Source organism: Nomia melanderi, chromosome 3 (genome assembly GCF_051020985.1).
Source record: "Nomia melanderi isolate GNS246 chromosome 3, iyNomMela1, whole genome shotgun sequence".
Taxonomy (NCBI): domain Eukaryota; kingdom Metazoa; phylum Arthropoda; class Insecta; order Hymenoptera; family Halictidae; genus Nomia; species Nomia melanderi.
The window spans coordinates 8,079,523-8,101,457 of record NC_135001.1 but is presented as its reverse complement, the minus strand read 5'-3'; the positions used below and the strand labels follow the sequence as shown (position 1 = coordinate 8,101,457).

General features: G+C 42.1%; 4 protein-coding genes across 30 annotated transcripts in view; 3 read left to right on the top strand and 1 right to left on the bottom strand.

Annotated features, from left to right (window-relative positions):
* Window positions 1-639: 639 nt before the first annotated feature.
* Window positions 640-3,297, top strand: LOC116430446 (uncharacterized). The gene is made up of 3 exons (XM_031984608.2): window positions 640-777; window positions 2,728-3,070; window positions 3,155-3,297. The coding sequence occupies exons 1-3, from the start codon at window positions 702-704 to the stop codon at window positions 3,174-3,176; spliced, it is 441 nt and encodes a 146-aa protein (XP_031840468.1). The 5' UTR covers window positions 640-701; the 3' UTR covers window positions 3,177-3,297.
* Window positions 3,298-3,659: 362 nt separating this feature from the next.
* On the top strand, window positions 3,660-6,951 carry LOC116430435 (uncharacterized). Of its 2 annotated transcripts, none has more exons than XM_031984596.2 (7): window positions 3,660-3,751; window positions 4,051-4,241; window positions 4,314-4,347; window positions 4,419-4,615; window positions 5,418-5,661; window positions 5,742-5,874; window positions 6,737-6,951. In XM_031984596.2, exons 2-7 carry the CDS (start codon window positions 4,200-4,202, stop codon window positions 6,792-6,794), a joined length of 708 nt encoding a protein of 235 aa, XP_031840456.2. In that variant the 5' UTR covers window positions 3,660-3,751; window positions 4,051-4,199; the 3' UTR covers window positions 6,795-6,951. The 2 variants fall into 2 exon arrangements, with proteins under 2 accessions (XP_031840456.2, XP_031840446.2); XM_031984586.2 differs by having other exon boundaries at window positions 3,662-3,751; window positions 6,734-6,951.
* A 177-nt stretch (window positions 6,952-7,128) lies between these two features.
* On the top strand, window positions 7,129-14,180 carry LOC116430430 (calaxin). Its single transcript, XM_031984572.2, has 5 exons — window positions 7,129-7,215; window positions 9,588-9,924; window positions 10,617-10,731; window positions 11,593-11,846; window positions 11,920-14,180. Exons 2-5 carry the CDS (start codon window positions 9,590-9,592, stop codon window positions 12,137-12,139), a joined length of 924 nt encoding a protein of 307 aa, XP_031840432.1. The 5' UTR covers window positions 7,129-7,215; window positions 9,588-9,589; the 3' UTR covers window positions 12,140-14,180.
* A 5,330-nt stretch (window positions 14,181-19,510) lies between these two features.
* The window catches only part of Oatp74D (Organic anion transporting polypeptide 74D), a 76,732-nt gene continuing 74,307 nt past the window's right edge, over window positions 19,511-21,935 (bottom strand). For 24 of the 26 annotated variants that reach the window (XM_076365798.1, XM_076365795.1, XM_076365805.1 and 21 more), the window contains 3 exons: window positions 21,374-21,617; window positions 21,115-21,243; window positions 19,511-20,423 (listed from right to left, as the gene is read on the bottom strand). In XM_076365798.1, coding sequence (XP_076221913.1) covers window positions 20,254-20,423; window positions 21,115-21,243; window positions 21,374-21,617 — 543 coding nt within the window. In that variant the 3' untranslated portion in view covers window positions 19,511-20,253. Of the gene's footprint in view, window positions 20,424-21,114; window positions 21,244-21,373; window positions 21,618-21,935 lie in introns of those variants that run through there. The other 2 variants (XR_012998198.1, XR_012998199.1) reach the window with 1 other exon arrangement.

Here is a 21,935-nt window from a genome sequence, read left to right as displayed (position 1 = left end):
ACCCTTTACACTCGGAAGTTTTTCACTAGAAACATTTGAACATTTTCTAATAAGACAAAAACGATACTTTGTGGAACTAACTCGCAGAGAAATCCGTACATTGAGGAACAAAGTTATTTTATTCCAATATTTCTCAAATCGATGCGTTATATAAGGTATACTATCAACCCTTTGCATTTTGATTTAATATAACGTATCGCCATTTGATTTAATATAACAAAATTACAAAGCGTTACAAATATTTATATAAAATGGCTTCGTTTTTAAATCAACGTATGTTTTCTCATTAGCTCGTTTCAAATAGTGTCTATGTCTCATCGGAAAGTGTCGAATGTTTCTAGTGAAAAGCTTCCGAGTGCAAAGGTTAATATCGACTCGAAAGAGAATAACGGACCAAAGTAAAGATTCAGATAGTTGGACCTACCGACAACGTTTATCGTTGATTCCGTTAAGATCCGACGGTCATCCTAGTTGAAGCACGATCGACGTTTCTACAAAGCTGTGGCTCAGCCGTGCTAATGAGATGCGGCCGCGTCCCTCGCGAAGAGTACCTGTTTCGTACCTTCGTAAATGAGTCGGGGTATCCCAGAACGGTTGGAACGAGCACGGTTCCTATATAAAGGCTGCCCTCCTGATTTCCTCATCGCCACTTCACATACGATCCTCAAAGACGTCTGCTACTCGTCGCGACTAGCCGGAACATGTCGAACATCGTCTTGCTCGTCCTCGCCGCGGTGTTGGCCACCGCCTACGCTTACCCCGCCGTTGTCGCAGAAGGTACGTTTCCTTTCTCCTATGACAGACATTTCGATTTTCAGGAAAACGGCAGTCGATTCTCGATAGTGATCGAGCTTGGCTGTTGTGGTTTCACTGTCTTATTCGGACGAACTGGCGTTCCGAGAAACGGACAGCTGAAAATCGCTGTGTGCACGTTCCGAGTGTGTACGTGTTCGATTGCTTTTATTTATGTGTTAAAATTCGAAAAGAGTATCTAACCCTTTTGCCTGTAATATCGTGACTCTTGACGAAAATTTTGAACTGAGTTTGAGAAATTCAAATGTTAATTATTAATAATAGAACAGTAATATTCAATTTACATTTAAAAAGTATAAGTAACACTTAGATTTCTTAAATCTCGACAGAATTTCTAGACATTTCTCAAATCAAAGGACATAATTTTTATGTTCACTCTACGTCTAGGTTTACTTGAAATATTAATGGTTAATAATAAAACAGAAATATTCAATTTATATTTAAGAGATATAAGTAACACTTAAAGTAAACCTAGACGTAGAATGAACATACAAATTCTGTCTTTTCCTAAGAAATTATTAACGATAAAGTAGTTGCATCGGTCCTAGCTGAGAAATTAATCATAGGTGAAGGGGTTAACACTAGATTCACGGACGTTTATTCTAGTTTTTGTTCTGTTGGTTCTACGACACTAGGTGCTGGTTTATGTAGATCGCGAAAATTGTAAATTCAAAGATAGAGCATTACTATGCGCGTTAATTATTATGCATAAAATGACTGGTTACAATTTGTTTGTTTCGCAATCATTGATATCTCAAAAGCATTGAATACTCGGAATGATCTTGAAAATAGACAGTTTTATTTAAATACTATAATGAATATCCGACGAAACTGAAAATAATCTATTGTCACAATTTCTGTAGGGCTTACATATGCTCGTTAATTCCAGTGTTAAACTGCTGGTGAATAATATTTGAATTCAATATCCGTGAAATTGGTGGATTTCATAAATCTAATGTTAATATGATTGGTATGTAATTATTATAAAATTATATACATTCTTTTCAATTTCTGGGAACATTCATTATACATTAAACGTTCAGTTGTTGATTTGTAAAATAATTTTGGATAAATAACACGTTGAATAGCAACGATAATTATTTGAAAACATTTGTATATTATAAATGATCCTACCGCAGATGCTAGATGAACAAGCATTAATAATAATCTAATTCAATCAAATGATTTGAAATTCTGTCTTTCACTTTGTTCACTTTGCTCTATGAAGTCGTGCAGCATTCAACGTGTTAACATTAGAACTACCAAATAGGTCAGAATGACCCTTTTCGTGTCACATTTTCTGCAGTTATAGAAAATACAGAGGCGATTTTCTGAGAGATTATTCAGCAAATTGATTTAGACCAATACAAACCAGAATATAAGGAAATTGCATACTCATTAAATTTATTTTTATACATTTTATAAGGAAACACAGAATAATCAATTTTACTGTTCGGTAGTTTTAGTATTAATACATTTACGATATCAATTAGCGTGAAGTTCGTCGGACCACCAATCCGTCTGAGCACGTGTCCACTATAACTACAGCCTCGCACGTAATCATTCCTCGTTTGCAACTTCCGTTGCTTCCGCTTTCGCTTAATCGCTGAACCACGCTCTGAACGGTTGTCGCAATTAATTCGCAGATTTCCATCGAACAGTGGCGTTTGAAAGTTTCCCGTACCACATCGTCGCCATCGAAATATACTTAACGCCTTGACTCATCGTTTAGCGAGCGTTGGTGCAATCTTTTCACAAGCTAGCACCAATTGTCGTCTGTCGGCCTTACTTCCCGACGAAGGTCGATGTCATTCTCGCTTCCAAAATAACTTCTGTTCTTTCGCACGAGTACGATTTCCTTGACTCCAAAATGTTTCCAAGAAATTCAATGAGATCGTGTCTTGGTTTTTCCAGAATCGCCATTGCCGAGAGTTGCTAGAGCCGCTTCGCCTGATCCAATTCTGCTCTTAAAGCATGGTTTCGGTGGATATGGTGGATATGGTGGATATGGTGGATATGGTGGATATGGCGGATACGGAGGACATGGTGGATATGGTGGATATGGTGGATACGGAGGACATGGGGGATACGGTGGATACGGAGGACATGGTGGATACGGTGGATACGGAGGACACAGAGGAGGTTATGGCGGCTACCCTTACGGAGGCTACGGTGGTGGACTTTCCGGAAGCTCCGCTCATGCTGGGTCCATCAGCTCTCCATTCGGAAGTGCGTCCTTCTCGAGCGCCAAAGCTGGGTAATTATTTATTCGAATTTCAAGATTATTATTGTCGTAAGCGGTTTATGTCCAATGATTTGCATCGCTTCTCTTATGTTACAGAGCTCTTGGTTTCGGACGATGAGACATCGGCTGAGTCACGCATTGACCAACGAGAATACGGTTCCGTCCAGTGCATCGCTCATGCTTGTAAAATATTGCCTAACATGTAGCTAAGTTTGTATAATAAACCATTTTATACTCTCGATTCGACTGCTCTGTTTCCCCTTGCCAATCGTCACAGGAGAGTATCATTGTTATAATAAAAAAGTCTATAGAGATGGAGATTGTCTCTATAGATTATCGCGAAATCGAGATTCGTGGACGATTCGTAATTATTATTAACCCTAATCGTGCCACGTGTTTTTATAACGAATCGTGCCATGATGTGATTCTCAGTCACATATGAGAATGAAAGGAATAATTAAAATGTTATTGTTTTTGTTCAAAGGGCCCATATTTTAAAAGCCCAAAAATACTTTTGAAAATGTGGTATGAAATAATCGAAAAATTTCAGTGAAAAATTCAAATGTGACTCAAAGTCATATCATGATCCGATTAGGATTAATGTAACTATTATGTCATAAAAACTGTTCTCCGCTTACCATGCATTCGAACTGACAATTTCTCGAGATTAATAACCAACGTTTCTCATCTGAGGTAAGCTCGCGCACGATTTATCGCGCTGCTACGTACGGTTAACACGTTACATGGGGGTCTCATCGGTGACCTAGACCAAATAGAATTACTATAATTTATGCGATTAAACGATGATTAATTGAAAACTTTTCTATATTACAAGTAGCTATCCGATGCAGTGACATTCAACAAGATAAATCTGCAACAATAATAACGCAATTCGATTATATTATTTGATATTCCATTATTTCCATTTTGTATATTTTTCTCGGCTAAATTGCGCGGCACTCGACGTATTAATCGCGCACGGATGTTTGCAGCGAATGTTTGGAAAAATATGGCATGCCACGATACTCGAGCACCTACGCATCGCGGCTATAAAAGCGATCGTTTCGTTCGAGAGCGATCGTTAAGTGCCGCGATTGTCGATCGATCCTTTCGCGAAAAGTTGATAGTGAGATAATAAGAAATGAAGCTTGCCTTGCTCGCGCTGCTGTCCTTCCTCTTGGAAGTAAGTCCATTGCTTTGGTAATGAGTCCGCAAGATACTCTAGGAGTTTACTGTGATTTTTATCGGTTTCTAGGCTCACTGCGTTCTCGTTTCTTCTGAGCCGAAAGGTACTTGAAAATACCGAATCTATCGAGATCGAGAAGCCTTTGTTCTTTATTTGATTGTTGTATTTGCGAAGGGAATGAGACGGAGCTGGAGCAACGGCGTAGCGCTCGAGTTCACAGAGTCGCCAGCGACGACTTCTACGGGAAGGAAGATGTCCATGCGAAAAACATAGTGGACGTAGAATCGACCGAACAAACTTTTCGATCAGGCAGTCAGAAAGAAGACGTGTCACTGGCAGATACTGTTTCACCGATAACGACTGAAAGCGAGGCCAGTAAACTACTATATGATTTAACTTACACCGATCTAGACTCAAATCGTGTGAAATTTAAAAAGTCGAACAGGCTTAACACATTCGCGGACGTGAATGCTATAAGGTTCATCCTCATTGTGACCTCAAATGACTTGGATGCTATAATATTCAAATTTACAAGCCACATTATTACACATTTAATTCTACATGGCCTTAATTTTTTTAAATCGCCACGATTTTTCTATTTTTACAGCTCATTAGAATTTTTACTGTTGCGAACGTGATAACCCTTTGCACTCGGTGACTCTCAGTCATCATTTGATGTGACGCAGTAAAACTATAAAATCTGATATTTGATGTAGAACTTTGTATAATGTCTTGATACGTGAAATATTGGAATAAAATAGCTTTGTCGCTCAATGCACTTGTGATTTCTGTTCGAGTTAGTTTCAAAGAATATCGTCTTTGTATCGTCAAACAATGTTAAATATTTCTAGTGAGAAACTTCCGAATGCAAATGGTTAATATTTGCACTACAGTTAAAAATCTGAATTCAACGTCGAGATCATAATCATCTAGGGCGCTGTTCACTTAATAACTATAATTGAATAATCCCATCTCGATTTAATATAACATGAGCTATATTATTTAATTTTATCCTAAATGAATTCACTATATTAACGAGAGAAAATCAATTTTCTTATATCGGTGACCTCGACAAAACGTTTCGATCCGCGAGCGCGCCTGAAATCCCATAGGATTCCGAACGCAAAAAGCAACACCGTGCACTTACAATATCATGGTAACTGTATTTTGCAGACGAAATTTTCCAAACACATGGACAGTGTTAACCGCGTCCTGAACGAGTGGTCCCGAGAAGTAACCGTCGCGGCGAGAAACGATGACCTCGCGTTTAACGGGATGACGGAAATGATCGAGTCACCGGCGTTCATTAAGTTACTGCCGAAAAACGTGCATGGTTTACGGAATCCGCTTAATTCGCCTGAACTAATGGATATTTCTTATTCGGATAACTCGAACGTCGTGAAGAAAACTGAGTCCGGTATTCGCTGCTCGCCTCGCGTTCGTAAATGATCTTTTCGTTTAAATTTCTTTCCTGGTTACCCGTGTGCGTTTGTTTAGGACCCAAGTATGGAGAAACGGACGATTTCCAGCTGAGAACAATAAGGACCGTTGGACTGTACTTCGAGAGGCTGCTCGCGGAGATTCAGGATCATGCAACTTATATTCAGAACGTCATCGAGAAACTTTGCAGGTAAGATAACAAAGGAGCTACCAGCTGCTGCATAAATGTCTTATAAGAGGATCAGACATGAAAATCTGTTTTTCAATGAAATACATGTTGTAGTACGTACCTAAAAATGAAGAATTCTCGTGGCTTTCTTGACAATGGTCTTCCATTTTCGAAAAAGATGAGTTTCAACACTAGAACTACCAGATGGGACAAAATGACCAATTCCTGATTTCTTCTGTTACAATTATATATATTGAAAATATAATATATATATTTTTTTTATTTAAAAGTACAGAAGCATCTGTACTTTTTCAATATATATACTATATTTTAAATATATATTTTACTACATATATATATATATAGTATATATAGTATAAAATATAGTATATAAAATATAATATATATATTGAAAAAATACAGACGCTTCTGTGAGAAATCGTTAAAGAAGTTGAACTAGTAATACTTATACTGATAAGCCGATTGAAATCTTGGTAAATAGACAGTTAGAAGTTTTATGAAGAAATTTAGGAAAGTTAATTTAAGTGCTTGGTAGTTCTAGTGTTAAGTTTGTAAGTTACTCTATTGGAATTCTTTTTTGTTCCTCGTTTTCCTTTGTTTTTATTTGAATTATATAATCTCTAAATAACTTGTATTTTATTACTGTAATAGTATTTATCGTCTTATGAGTAACATACCAAATTGAAGCTCATTTTCCTTGGACACAGAGAACCATCGTCAAAAAGCCATCAGAATTTTTCATTTCTAGATACGTACTACAACGTGCATAGAGTTTCATTCGAAAACAGATTTTTCTGTCTGGCCCTCTCCTCATTAGTCCAATTAATCAGTATATAAAATCAGTATACATATGTTTCAGAAGACATCGTTCGAAAACACCGCGTCAATCGGAAGTCGATGGTCCGGTGAAATTTTCGTAGACGAATCACCGAAAAGGAGTTCCAATAATTTCAAATCAATTTTAAAAGCTACTAACAAGATTCACTACTAACGAAACTGTTGTTGAAATCACTACGAAATTGATCTAGGCAATAAAAAGGAATCATTGACAGTATTTAGCGCACAGCACGAGAAAAATAGATGGCGTTCATTTCTTATTCCTCGCGCAACCTCTATTCGTTAAGCATAAATTTAACAGCATCTTTACGTTCCTTTATGAATTCTCAACGTAACACAGCATATACATAGAATGAGGCTTCAAAGAAACGTCATGCAGCAGCTTGAGAATAAAGAGATTATCTTGAAAACGTCCATAACGGTTGAAAAGTTAGATCGATTCCTTCCTGTAACCGTTGACGACGGCAAAGAAACAATCGCGGCGAGTTTACTACCCGTTGGACGGTAAGTTTGTTGCTAATAGGATAAGATTAGTGTTATAGGTAGACAGCAATAAAAGAATCGTCGCGCGGCTGAAAATTGAGAGATTGTTGCTCGTAGAGGAATAGATTGACCGTACAGAATACAAAGCAACGCGAGAGAATGCTTGCCGTGCAGCCGAAGTTTCAGAGCTCGAGACGTGTATACAGATTGTTTCGCTATTATTCACCGATTATTACTGTTCCTGTCGTGCGAAACTTGTTTTCCATAAAAATATTCATTACGAAACAGCTGTGCGCCAGCTTGCTTCTTAGTCAGCGGTGAATATAATCGATTAACATATCCGTTTCGCGTCGTATCGAGCAAGCTATATTTACAACCTCATTATTTCGAACGAACGTTCAGCCCACTATCGTGCCTGAACTTCACGGTTGACCTAAAATCGCGCATACGCGAGCTTCCCGGTGGTTCAATCTCAGATTAGAAGGCGATTGTATTCGCCGTTCGTGAGGCGAACTAATTGCTCGGGAACCGCGCCGCCTCTGCTAATTGATCTCGAGCGTGTGCCTTCAACGTGCGCCTGTTGAAAGGCAACTGGGGCTACAAGTTGCAGGCGAGTTGCACGGGACGTATTCTTTAAGGACACTTACTCGCGCTTCGTCTTGGATATGTTAACCCTTTGCACTCGAGAGGTGACTCTCAGTCATCACTTGATTCGATACAGCGAAATTATGAAGTTGAAGATTTAGTATTTTAAATTAAACTTTGTATTAATTTATCTGTGAATTATCGTTAAATTAGTTTCAAACAATGTCGTCTATATCTCGTCGAAAAATATTAAACCTTTCCAGTGAAAAACTTTCGAGTGCAAAGGGTTAACAGGTTTACCTGTTTAACACTATGTTTACTGACATTTACTGTACGATTTCTTCTATTGTCCTTAGAAACATTGTTATCCGTTCATTTAGATCTTAGAAATTAGAAGTTTAAGAGAGTAGACAATTAGGATACATATTTTATAACTGCGTTAATAAAAATCGACCCAAACATTTACGAAATAATGCTTAAAAATTAGCTCGTTCCGTAAATCTAGTGTTAACCAGAGATAATAGAAATAATAAAGATAATACAAATGTAATAACTGTTCATGAACAGTCTTCGATTATCCGAAATTTGTCGGTACGGAACGTTCGAAATGAACAGCCACAGAAACACGGTTGGGCAATTTCACTGTTTCGCGAAAGATGTTATTTTTACAGGAAATTGCTAACTATATATTCTATGCGTTTAATAGTTCTAGCTTTAGCGATGTAACAATACGATGTTGAATGAACACGTGACTGAAGTAGTTTCGACTGTGTAGCGTAGGAACGGTGCAAATTGAATGCACCGAAACGTGATCGTTCTCCTCCGAAGATTATTTCTCGGTTACCAGTACCAGGCACGACGCGATAAGCCCCGCTAGCCACTTCTCGAAACGAACGTTCCGCCGTAATCCTGTAAACGGTTTCAGACTTCGCGAAGAACTTTTCATATTTCATCTCGCTGCTAACGGGTTTCCGGCACGCACCGATTCAATTCCGGCCGGGACGCGCTTACATACTAAAATGCATTATGCAAAGCGGTTCGTTTAGGAGGATTCACCGGCAACTTTGCATAACGGACAGTTCTCAGGGTCCACCGAGAAAGCTATTTCTCAAATCGCGGAGTTACGATTCGTCAGCCGATCGGTCCCCGATCAACGAGTTCCTTCCGAGATCGGAAAAGGCGAATCATTCTGCGTTATCGACCAATCGATTCGTAACCATAGCTTCTATCGTCTTCTCGCGATCAATCCTTCACGTCCGGCCGCTATAATTAGAACGACGTAAGAAAGTTCGAATGCATTCCACTTCGAGTGAACGTTCCAGCGTGAACGCCTGTTAACGTCGCAAAATCCGAGCTATAATGATAGCGACCGACATCTCACTTGTATGGTCACCTCGAGTCAGACTCGTGATCTTTGGTCCAAAATTTTTATCAAACTCGTTAAAGTACGGTAAGCGGTTAACACGTTCGCTACCAGCGTCACATATTTGTAACGGCCGTAATCCTATATTTTACATAATGAAAATCAGATTAATCCTATGGATATTGTTATTAGAAATGGTAAACTACATTATATATAGAAACTCAATGATTCAGTTTCATACTTCTAATATTTTGTTTAGAAGATTTATTGGATTGAAGAAAATATAATTGAGGAGACCGTCCCCAAAATAAGCGCTGGTAGCGAACGTGTTAAGCCAGCGCGATCGGCACCCAGCTCGTACCGATTTTCCGGATCGAAGATACAGCGACGAAAGTCGTCGTGGTAAGATGGTTCGCCGACTCACGCGATCCCGCGAATTTTCCAGAGATGACCGAAGAGCGCGGCAGTTCCTCGAATATGAAACCTCGAACCGATCACGGAACGGTCGGCGCCGGCGCCAGCGTCGCCGTTGGCGTCGGCGCCGAGGCCAGGAACGTTGCAAACATTCGAGCTGGCTCAACCCTCATGAAGAGCGTGTCTATCTTCTTGATGAGCGGTCGCAAAGCTTCGGTGGACTCGAGGAAGTTGATTTCCGACGGGCCGAAACGCGAATCTCGAAAAAGGCATCGCGGAAGGATGCCAGACGGCGGAAGCGGTACCAGAAATTCGACGCACACCGTCAAGCTCATCGAGTCACTCCGGAAGAAAACCAGATTCTCCTGGCAAGTAAACCCCGCCGCAGCTGCGATGCTTCGAATTGGTGTACAAAACTAACCGTGGTTACTCTCGGCGCGTTCTTTCTCGACATTCAGTCGCTTTATTTTGTAATTGCGCGCCACGTGTGCCCTTTCGCACCAAAGATCAGGCTAGCGAATCGCGTCGCGTGAAGCTAAGTATTGTAATACGTGCATCGACACCGGGTTTCGTAGAACCTGTATCATTTCTATTGGCCTCTACGTGTTTGATTCTTCTCATTTTACTGGATGATACAGGATTTGGACGTTAATTTCAATAATGATCTTTGATCATTCCGGGGTATCAGATTATTAACCCTTCGCACTCGGGAGGCGACACTCTCAGACACCACTTGATTTGACGCGGTAAAAATATAAAATCTATTTAATGTTGAACTTTGTGTAATGCCTTGACACGTGAAATATTGGAATAAAATAACTTTGTTCCTCATTGTTCTTGTGATTTTCCTTCGAGTTAATTTCAAGGAATATCGTCTTCGCTTCGTCAAAGAGTGTTAAACATTTCTAATGAGAAACTTCCGACTGCAAAGGGTTAAATTGAATCCGATACCTGAACTACGAGTATTGAAACACGCGTCAAGGAACCTAGATACCGATGCGTGTATCCCCGACGTGTATCATAATGTGTAGAGGCCTCTCGAGGCGTTCAATTGTCACAGGCTGGAATTGGATAATCTGTGCAAGCTCTACAAAAAGTTAACCAGTTCCGGGCAGCAACAAGTAGGACAACCGTTCGTCATCGGCAGGAGGCAGCAATCGAGCCACGCTATAGAGGTAGCGACACTTCGAATCATAGGAATTTCGAGTCGCGTGCGTGATCCTGTCATTTTCAGTCCGCGTGGAAGCATGCAACCCGCATAACTTTCCCACAGCCGCTGACTCGTGAATCCCGTGCCTCCTTCCCTTTTGTCAAGCATTTTTCAACCGATCGCTGAGTAAATCGTTGCTTCCCGTTCGTTCGTTTGGCGACGGAGACCGTGGTTAACCCATTGCCCTATGATTTCTTTCTCAATTCTGATCGGGACTACTTTGCCATTAATAACTTACTGGAAAAAGAGAAAAATTGTAAGCATATTCTATGTCCATGTTTGCTCTTAACCGTTTGAGTACCAAAGATTTTTGAAAAATCGGTCGAAAAAAACCGAAAGCGTGATAGCGCTTTCTGAATGGGATATGAAAAGATCCAAGTGGCGCAATAGCGCTCCTATTTCATGTCGAAAGAAACCCAGCAGCGCGACAGCGCTTCTCTTAATCTATGTTAATACTTATGTATTATTTTATAATAGGTAACAACAAAGTACAAAATGTATTACTTGGATTACTTGTATTAAAAAAAAAGTAGCGATGCGACGTACGCGCGTCTGAAAAGTTGAGCGCGTTTCGTCAGATTGCGAGTGCGCCGTCAGTTGTCCGTATTGTTCAAATGCGCTGGGTTCTTTCTACATGAAATCCAAAGAGAAGCGGCGCGTGCGACTCAAACGGTTAAGAATAATAATTCATTACAGAAGAATAATATTTACTTTGAATTCGAACGAATCGAGTAATATTTATGTATATTAAATCACGTCGAAAATCTGCATCACGAGTCTAACATGTTATAAGGCAAAGGGTTAATTGTTCCGTCGTCGGCGTCAGGGTATCGACAGAACCGTGTTCAGGGAGTTGCTGCACAACACGTTCAAAGTCATCACAGAGGACGCGCTGGTGGAGCGTATATACTGCTGCTGGGATCGGGAGAACGAAGGGATCATCCGGCTGGAACCGTGGGTGATGGGCCTGGACCTGTATCTCCGAGGCAGCCTGCGTGAGAAGATCGAGTTTTGCTTCAAAGTTTACGACCTGAACAACGACGGCTTCATCGCCAGAGACGAAATCTTCCAGTTGTTCAAGTAAACCGTCGTTCCGACGCTAAGTCCTCTTACCTGGTACACACTTTCCGACGGAGTTGTCTCGCGTCCGTAGGAACTGCATGATGAAACAACCGGGCGAGGAAGATCCGGAGGAGGCGGTCAGGGATCTGTCGGAATTGGTGTTGAAGAAACTGGACGTGGATCGTGACGGGAAGATTTCCTTTCAGGACTACAAGGTGGCTATTACCGGGGAACCGTTGCTCCTCGAGGCTTTCGGACAATGCTTGGCCACGGAGGAGACGTGCGCTTGTATTCTCGCCACGTTACAGTAACGGGCCCGGTAAACGTTTCTTTAACGATCTTCCGGCGCCGCAATTAGGGAACCTAGGATAGACGAAAATGCAAAGGTCGTTAGGATTTCTGGAAACGAATGGGTACACTTTCGTAAAACGGTCGATCCGTTCGACAAACTTTGTAATCATGGCACCTGCCGTTTATTAAAAACAAATTCGATAGTAACCGTAATTACAAACAATAATAATATTAATAATAATAATATAATATAATAATATTATAATATAATAATAATAATAGTAATAATAATAGTAATAATAATAATAATAGCAATAATAATAGTATAATTACAAAATACGTTCGATCTGGCTTTCTTACAGCGTGCTTTGCTGAATCAGTCTTAACCCTCGGATTACCAAGCATCGAAATCTTTTGTTCTCTTTCCCCAGAAGCGGTTTTCTTTTTCCACCCCCACCCCCCCTTCGAAGCTTCGCGAGAGTTTCTCGTTGTCTCGAAAACAATCGATCGAACCGGCGATTCTCGACCGATAACCCGAAGGCTAATTAAACTATGAAACGGTCTAGAGGTATGTTACAGTGATGCAGGGGTTTCTTTTTCATCGCGTAAATCGAAACAATTGACTTTTACTCTGTCACGCGCAACAAAATACATATCTGCTTCGCGTCGCGGGATTTCCGGTTCCGGGGACCCGTGCCGCGACCTCAAGGTTCCTTTCTACAGACGCGCTCGTCTATCTGTTCTTTTTTCTGTCCTTTGTGTGTATATATGTGTGGTGTATGTATGTATATTGCGTGTTTTTCTGTGTCACGTGTTGTGTGTGTGCGCGCGCGCCTCTGTATATATTTATGTATATATATACATACATATATATGTATATATATATATATACTTTTTTTATTTATATATATAGATTCATTTATTTATTTATTTATTTATTTGTTTGTTTATTCATTTATTTATTCATTCGTTTGTTATATCCGCAATAATTAATATATCCGAACGCGTTGGCGCGTTTGCAGAGCCCATGGGCGCATCGGTTGCATGCATCTTTGTACAATTATCACTGGGACAAAGGGTGAAACATCGTTCCGGTTGTACTAAGTTGGTTAGTCGTCTCTTTGTACATACCCATCCGTACTCTGTTGTACCGCTATAATAATATACATACATAGTTTATATTTGTCGAGTGTCGGGTGCACTTTTACACGTTATAGTCGTGAATCCCGATACCCGGATGCACTCTGCAAACGCGAGTGTTTCGTGAACGCGCTCCACGGAAACGAGCGGGACTTTTATGCGCGAATAAAAAATAAACGATCCACGTTCTCGTTTCGTCAGAGTGCTGAGATCTGCTGAGGGTGTTGAACGACTTTCGTCCATTGTGACGCGGAACTAGTAGTCAGATAAAATACTATTTCGTCTTTTACTTTTACTTTTACTTTTACTGTTACTTTTACTTTTACTTTTACTGTTACTGTTACTTTTACTTTTACTTTTACTTTTTCTTTTTCCTTTACTGTTTTTTCTTCTTCTTCTTCTTCTTCTCTCGTCTTCTTCATCTTTTCTGTCTACGACACGCACGCGTCGCGCGCGCCTATTTATATTTGTATGTATGTACGTATATTGATTCGTCAAAAATCGGAAACGACGATTCCATAAACCGCTACTCGTGCGCCCACGCGTTTATTCGCCGCCGCTACGGTCGCGTTTTAATCCATGTGAAACGTTCTATCTTGTAATTTTTCGGGTAAATATAATCTTTCCCCTATAATGCATATTTCTCTTTTTTTTTTGCCGCTTTTGTTTTCTCGTCGATACTTTCCCCGCTATTGTATGCGTCTGCTATGTATTTATTCAAAGTTGAACGCGCGTTCGTCGCGATCGTCGCGCGACCGGAGCCTCTTGCGCGCGCTCGCTTCGTTCCGGCCATCAAAATAGTATCTTACCCACTTCTAGAAACTAGACAACGAGGATTCGAGGAGGATAGACGCGATTTTTTCCGGTTTCTTTCTTTTTAGGCACTTAAACGTCGGGAGTAGTGAGGGAACCTTAAGGCGGAGGTCCATCGTACGCCTATTTTCTATGTACAGTCTTGTCGGAGAGACGCGGGTTTCATCTTCCTGGAGGAATCGTGAATCGACGAACAACATCGCGCGATCCGCGTCAGAGTATTCGACGCGTTGCTCGGCTACTAATTCGAATCGGATCCGCGTTCACCGAGGTTCACGCGCGATTATCCAGATTACAATTGACCCGTACGTTCGTTTTGCGCGTTGCCGTATCGATTCGTTGGAGAATTTCTCGGAGGGGCAGCTGTAACTTTTCAATGATCGTAAAGCGAGAAAACGGAAACGATTCGTTCTCGGTTTGTTCGATAGTTCTAGGCGTCGACGTGTCGCGATGAGTTTTGCTTTTTTCTTCTTTTCATCCGATTTCCGTTCAATCACGCTCGACGAAATGGAATTATTCGCCGAGCAACGATACGGACACTGTTCGTCTCGATAAAAGAGTAACTGCCTACGCGATAACTAGCTAAAAATAAGCACAACAGCAAAACAGACATACCGACAACTCAACGACATTTACAAATGTAAAATTCGTTCTGCGCGCATCCGATGATATATTCAGACCGGACGCGTGCAGAATTAATCCGTATCACACTTGCACGCATACACGCGGCCAATACGGCACCGTGCAACTATATCAAAATACACGTATCTCCTACAGAGTAATCGATTCCTTTATATATACATATATATGTATACACACATATATATGTACGTACTATACATATTATGTATAAAAATTGAAGCGCATAGTACGATAATTCGCGGCCGCGAATAATAATTATAATTAATAGCGATATTCGATAAAGAAGAATTAATAGTCGATGCCAGCGTGCACGGCGGTCGACCGTGCCACGGTGGCAATTAATATTAATCAAACCGAAATTCATTATAATCGTTAGCGCGATATATGCGCCTATAAAAAATGGCATTGTATTCGTTTTTCATTTTACCTCGTTTCTTCCTAATTCTATTTACCGATTTAATCGTTTCTCGATACACAATTCGAATGCGTGTATATATATGTACATACACACATATGTATACATATACATACATATACACACACATACATATATATGTATATTATGCGCATAATCGTAACGCTGAAACAACTTTAGCACTTTGCGCTCCTTCGAAACGTTAATCGGTTCGAAAGTCGAATTGTCGATCGCGATCAAAACACGATGGATTTATTTCGATTTCGTTAAAAAGTCAAAAGAAAAAAATAAAACGAACTCTCCGCGACGCTCGAGTATCGATATCGACGACCTTTCGATCGGTGACCCTCAATGAGATTCATGAAATCGTCGTGTTACACCTTCGACGAGATTGAAATGTGTCGCCGCGATTTTGCTTTGTAAGACCCTAATAAATACGAAAGAAAAATAGGATGATCGGACGATCGTGTCCGCGATTTCTTATGAGGAGAACCCCGCGATTTTCTGACAGTACCGTGAGCCTTATCGCCGAGTTTTCGTGTAAAATGGTAAAGTTGTTTCGATACGGGATCGATAAAACATTTAATATAGATATATATTTATACATATACATACATATATATATATATATATATATATATATATATATATATTTATTTATATATATTTCAGCGAAACGTGCGAATTACACGGATGCGCGTCGCACGGTAAGGACTAGCAATTATCGTTTTCGTAAAAACAGAAACTACGCCGTAGTTAGGTAAGACCGTGTTGGGGCCACCGACATGGCTGATTATCCTACCGGTATATTATCGATAAATCCTTTCTTTACTAAAATAGAATTATTACAACGTTTCGTGTTGCGCCAACGATCGGTCTGGTCGAATAGAAGTTGGCAACGGCGGTGACGACGATGACGCGACGTCGACAATCTTATCAACGAATGGATAGAGTGAATATTAAATGCTAAAAGAATGTAAACGTCGATTATTAAACCTGAACGCATCTTTGTGCGCGTACCTTTAAAGGTGGTCTCGGATTGTCGAAATTGTACACGTGGACGTGAGTGTAGTCGTGTTACGTTCACAGTCGATTCCATCGCGAGGCTCGGGATGCGAAAGTGCAAGTATCAAATGCAAAGATACAGTCGTTATCTGAGAATCTTAGAATTGGTCAGTTCGAAACGTTCGAAACGCAATGCAGAAATTGTTCTCGCCGGTTTGTCAGTCTCGTGAACGCAGATCATTCGCGTACAGCTATCGATACGGTTGATCGGTTAACGACGTGTAAACGTTATCGGTTGAAAACGCGCTCGAGAACGAAGCAAAAAACGTACTCTGGCAGTAATTCAGTCTGCTATCGTTATTTCTTTTACTGTTTCTTTCACTTTTTGAAACTAAGTTAATGATTTTCAATCGATTGGCAGTAACGGTGACGTAGGCAGTGTTCGGTGCGATCGCGTCGTCGTCCCGTTCATTCTCTGTCGCAGTCACGAGGCGGAATGCGAACGATTCGAGGCTAATAGAATGCAATCGCATCCCTGCGTATCGAGCAAGGACATTCGAAAGCTACGGATCTTACCGGGGAGAGAATTGAAATCGTGGAGAAAGTGACGAACCGTTCCTGTCCGCTCGTGATGGACCGCCGCTGGCGCAACACCCGGAATTAAATGTCGAGACTCTGTCGTTCCACGCCACGATTATTTTGGCAATTATTGTACTTTCCTATATTTACAAGTCTATCGTACACGTAATATACAATCGTGTATCGAGTGCTGAAAGGTGAGCGCGCCCATACGCGTCGCTCGCCGCTTAGCTCCGTCGCTCGTTTATCCGAAAAATAAAACGGTACTCGATAAAAATCCGTCCGTACCGGCTCCTTTCGCGATCAAAATAGAATAACAAACAGACAGATTGAGAGAAAAGAGGGGGGAGAGGGGGGGGGGGGAGTTTTTCTTGGAGCGATACAAGGTCTCTCTTGGTTCGCAGGTTTTGTGGAAAATATAACGCGTACGCCGTCGTTGACCAATTTTTCGCGTGTAATAAATATCTGTATTCGACGGACGCACGGGACGACGGCCAGCCATCACCCGTTCTCGCTCTTTCGCTCTCTCTTTCTCTCTTTCTCTCGTTCTCTCGCTCTCGCTTTCACGTACGCTCAGCCGCTCTTTGATACTTCATGGCCGCCGTATGGATGGGCAATCGAAGGGATCGGACGTCGTGAAGAGAACCGAAGGAAGGAGAGAAGCGCGCACGATAGACGCGAGATGGTCGTCGTCGCGGTTCTATTGCATGCTTGGAGAAAAACGAAGTATAAATACAATAGAATCTCGATTATTCGATTGAATAGGGCAAGTAACAGTCTAGAGAAATGGAAACTCGAGAACTTCTTCGAATCGCGTTTGTAAAATTCGATCGTACGCATCCTGAGGTACGATCCGAGAATCCGAATTATCGAGTTCGGGACTCTGAACGGTCTAGAGCGCGATAAACAGCGATTCATCGATCTGCTGAAATTGTTGTTTGAAACTTCGGTTTTCCGACGAAGCCGCGACGCTGCACGTTGCAGACTTCGACGGAACAGCATCGCGAACGTTAAGGACCGTCAGGGCGGCAAGTCAGAGGAAGAGAGGAAAAAACTGATCCCGGACAGGAAGAATCGCGTTTGAACGGGTCTGTTCACATCCAGCCGCGCTCGGCGCGGAGGATGAAAGAGAATAGATAGATTCGAAGGGTGGATCGGCTCGACGTCACGTGTCATGTGTGCTTACGCGACGCGTGATCGATTAAAATATAGATTACGTTCGCTTCGAATACAAAAATACAATTCTCGGTTGGAGACGGGTACAACGGGTACACGAAAGGCCGTATCCGTCTTTGTGCGGAACAACGATTCAACGATTCAACGATACAACGAGTCAACGGTACGAGTGTGCTACGCGCGCAACAGGCACACAAAAATACGTGTAATGCACACGTGCGATCCTAGCCTCCCCCTCGTTGGAGATATCATCGCGGAGACGACGCGATATTACACAGACATTTTCTCTGTTTGTGTTCGCCTTTTCGAGATACCGATCGATCGGTTACGTATCGCCGGGAGAACGTAGATACTTTTTCTTTGTCACCGGAACACGTCAAACGTCAAAGTCATCTTCGCTGTAATAAGATTACTTTCACCCGGATAAAATATCACGCGAAATCAATTCACGAATAAACTTTAAAAGAATTGCAATTTCTGATCCTCTTCGCGGCCGACCTCGGAGGACGGTCCTCCGATTTCGGTTAACGAGAAAGCACAGAACCACCGTTCGAACGGAAATACATGTATTTCGAAACTTTTCAATAATATATATGTATATATATCCCTAACTCGCTTAAATTGACTTCGACGGAGACGGTAACAACGCGCTATCGCCGTCCAATTAGACTCTAATAGACTCGCTGTCTAATTGCAAAATAACCGTACGACTTTCTATTCAAATAACAGCACGTATTGTTCTCTTGATTACCATTCATTGCTTCACTCTGCATCGAAATCGTTGTATTTTCCGGAAAAGTACGTTTTCTCCTCGATCGCAACATCGAAAAATGCACGAACTTCTTAGGCTCGGCCGTGATTCCTTGGATCCGGCAACTCGTAGTCTCTCTAGCGATTAACCCGTTCCTTAAACGCGTACTCTTAATTCCTTTCTTCTTCTTTCACATTATCTTTTTAAAGGAACTCTCTCCCTCCCTCTTTATTCTTCCCTCCCCTCCTCCCTGCCTTCTCTCTCTTTTCCGTAATTCAATATTAGCGATAAACGTTACTCTCAATCTTTCTCGTTAGTTTCCTCACCAAATCATCTAAAAATATGTCCTATATATACTTCTTAATATTCGTTCACGCATACATACATATACACCCACCCTCTCCGTTTCTCTTTTTCGCTTTTTCACTCGTTCACACTCTCTCTTTCTCTCTTTCTTTCTCTCTGTCCGACCCTCTTCCTAACGTTCGCGCCTGTTCATTCTTTCGCTTGCATCGTTCGATGCAAACGTAATTCTCGTACACGCGAACACCACAGATCGCTTGTACGTGTAGCTTGGTTACGTCTGTCTATACTTTAAGAGAGAACACCGGACGGTAATGGCTAAGAAAACGTCCAACGGAGGATCTTCCGTATTCTTTCCCGTTTCGCAGATCTAAGACGGCCGAGATCGATGCTCGACCGTATTCAGAAAATTGGGCAAGCGATCGCAAGAAATTAGACATACCTAAATAGTAGCTCATCCATCTTCCTCACACACACGACACTCAATTGCGACGATCATTTCTTTTCTCTCTCTCTCTCTCTCTCTCCCTCTCCCTCTCCCTCTCTCTCTCTCTCTCTCTCTCTCTCTCTCTCTCTCTCTCTCTCTCTCTCTCTCTCTCTCTCTCTCTCTCTCTCTCTCTGTCTTCGTCAACGAGGAAATTGGGTAAATCCCAATCACTGGTCGAATGGAATGATCGACAGGTTTGTTTCGGGGGATACAGACTCGGACAGACGACACGCTTCTAGGATCCGACTCCACCGTGTATATACCACCACCAGATACCTCTCGTTTCGACGATTTCCGGACACTCGAACGTTTCTCCGGCGATCGGATCGCGATTCCAGCTCATCGGCACCGACTACTACTCTTCTCCATCTTCTCTACCGTCGCTCTCTTCGTTCCGCGCTGATTCAACGTTAACCACGACACAGCCTCTTTGGAAACTACGGGCATTTCCCAGCCCAGCCTAGGACTGACATCATCGATAGTCGATTCGCGACGCGTCCGTTTTTGCGTACCTCGGTTTTTCCCGTGGGACCGCGGAACACGATCAACGCGAGCACCTTCTAGAATCGAGCCAGCGGTTCTCTCGCATCGAGTTCTTCGACTCGAACGAAACTCACAGAGACCCAGGTGACGCAACGCGATCCGCCGTGGCCTGTCGACCGCCGCTGCCGCCGCCGTCGATCCGCCATCGGATCCAGCGTCACTGATGTCGCCGAATTCTCTTCGGGTTAGGAACACTTCGCGTCGCTTCGTCTCGGCCCACGACGAGCGGTTAAATTCGGACCTGGATTCTGGGATACCGTCGACATTCGACCATCGCTCTTCACAGATAGTCGTTGTCAACGGCTTGCGCGTCCTGAGATTTCAGGGTGGCCATTTCTTCCACGGTGCCCTCCTCGGCCTCCTGTTCCTCCACGAAACTGATGCTCCCGGCTTTATACCAGACCACGATGTCCACCACGAACGCGAGGATCAAGATACCGCCGGTTGTACCTGGACAAATCGTTATCGATCATTTCCATTGTAGACGTTCGTCTTTACTTTTCTATCTCTTTCCTTGGTTGCCCGTCCTATTATACTTCACCTCTTGCGCTGGAAGGACGTACCACACACGTCGAGATTGCCAATGATGTCTTATATACATCGATAATGTATCACTCTGCAAAATGGTTAACACTAGAACTACCGCGCACTGAAACTGACTTTTTGAAACTTCTCTGTAGAAACTTCAAGAGTGCATCTATTGAGATTTTAATTGATTCATGATTCAATTTGCGTATTGCCAAATCAATCTTTTTAATAACTCCCAGAGAAGCATCTGCAATTTTTTTATTATCGCAAAAGGAAGAAACTGAGGATGGATCATTTTGACCCGTTCGGTAGGTCTAGTGTTAATAAACAAGATTACTGCAACGCATCTGCGTGAAATGGGCAGAAACAAAGTTCTTCGAAGACTTTGCTAGAACTCGGAATTTCCAGCGCAAGAGGTTAATACCGTAAAGCTACGACCGATGCATTCGTTCCACCGTTTCATTCTTTGTTAGACAGACCAGTAACCTACCAATGACTGTTAGATAAACAAATAAATAAATTATACGCATTCGTCGAAAAGGTCGCCCGAAAGAATCTCGATTCGAGTATTCGGTCAATGATTATTCGATTCGGGAATCGAGCGCTCACGTACCATGATAGAACATTCGAAAGATGTTCGAATCGTAGAGCCAACAGGCACCTCGTTGGCCGCACGCATACTCCCACACGAGGCAGGCGGAGTCCACCACAGCACCGTAAACGATTGGACACGGGACGTTACCTGGAAATCAAAGGACGAACCGATGAGACTATACTACGGGGCAAGCTAATTCGGACTAAGCCCCATCAGCACTCGTCTAACGAAGACAAGCTTCGATAGGAGGTGAAGGGACACTAATAGGGATAATTACCGAACAGGCCGATGGCGAATTGTATGAGCCCAAGAGCCATGGCTTTGTCCCGTGGATCGACGCACCGTAATATCAACAGCATGGAGCCCACCTCGCTCGTCGAGTGGATGAAAACGAATACAGAGAAGAGGACCATGTAAACCCAGAAATTGCTGCACTCGAGCTCGCAGTAACCAATCGTCGCCGTGCTGCTAAATGGTTCCGGTATCGTGAAGTTCGTGCCAACGCACTGGCAGTTGTAGAACTACAAACACCAGCGGAAATCCAAGTTATCAAACAAACGCTTACGTACAGCTACGTTGCGAAGTAAAAACCGCTACGACGAGGAGCAATTCTTCGTCCGGTAAGTAGATCAATCGAATACAATTGGAATAATCGAAATGCTTAGAAACAATTGAAATGATTTCAGCAGTGAAGGATAAGTTATAGAAATGGAACGAAGTTGAAAATGATTTGAATCTGTGAATTATACGATAACATATGTCGGGAGTAGATGATTCGTAATGGGTTTGGAAGACGATATGACTCGCAGTTTATCAAAAAAGCGACGTATCCAATGATA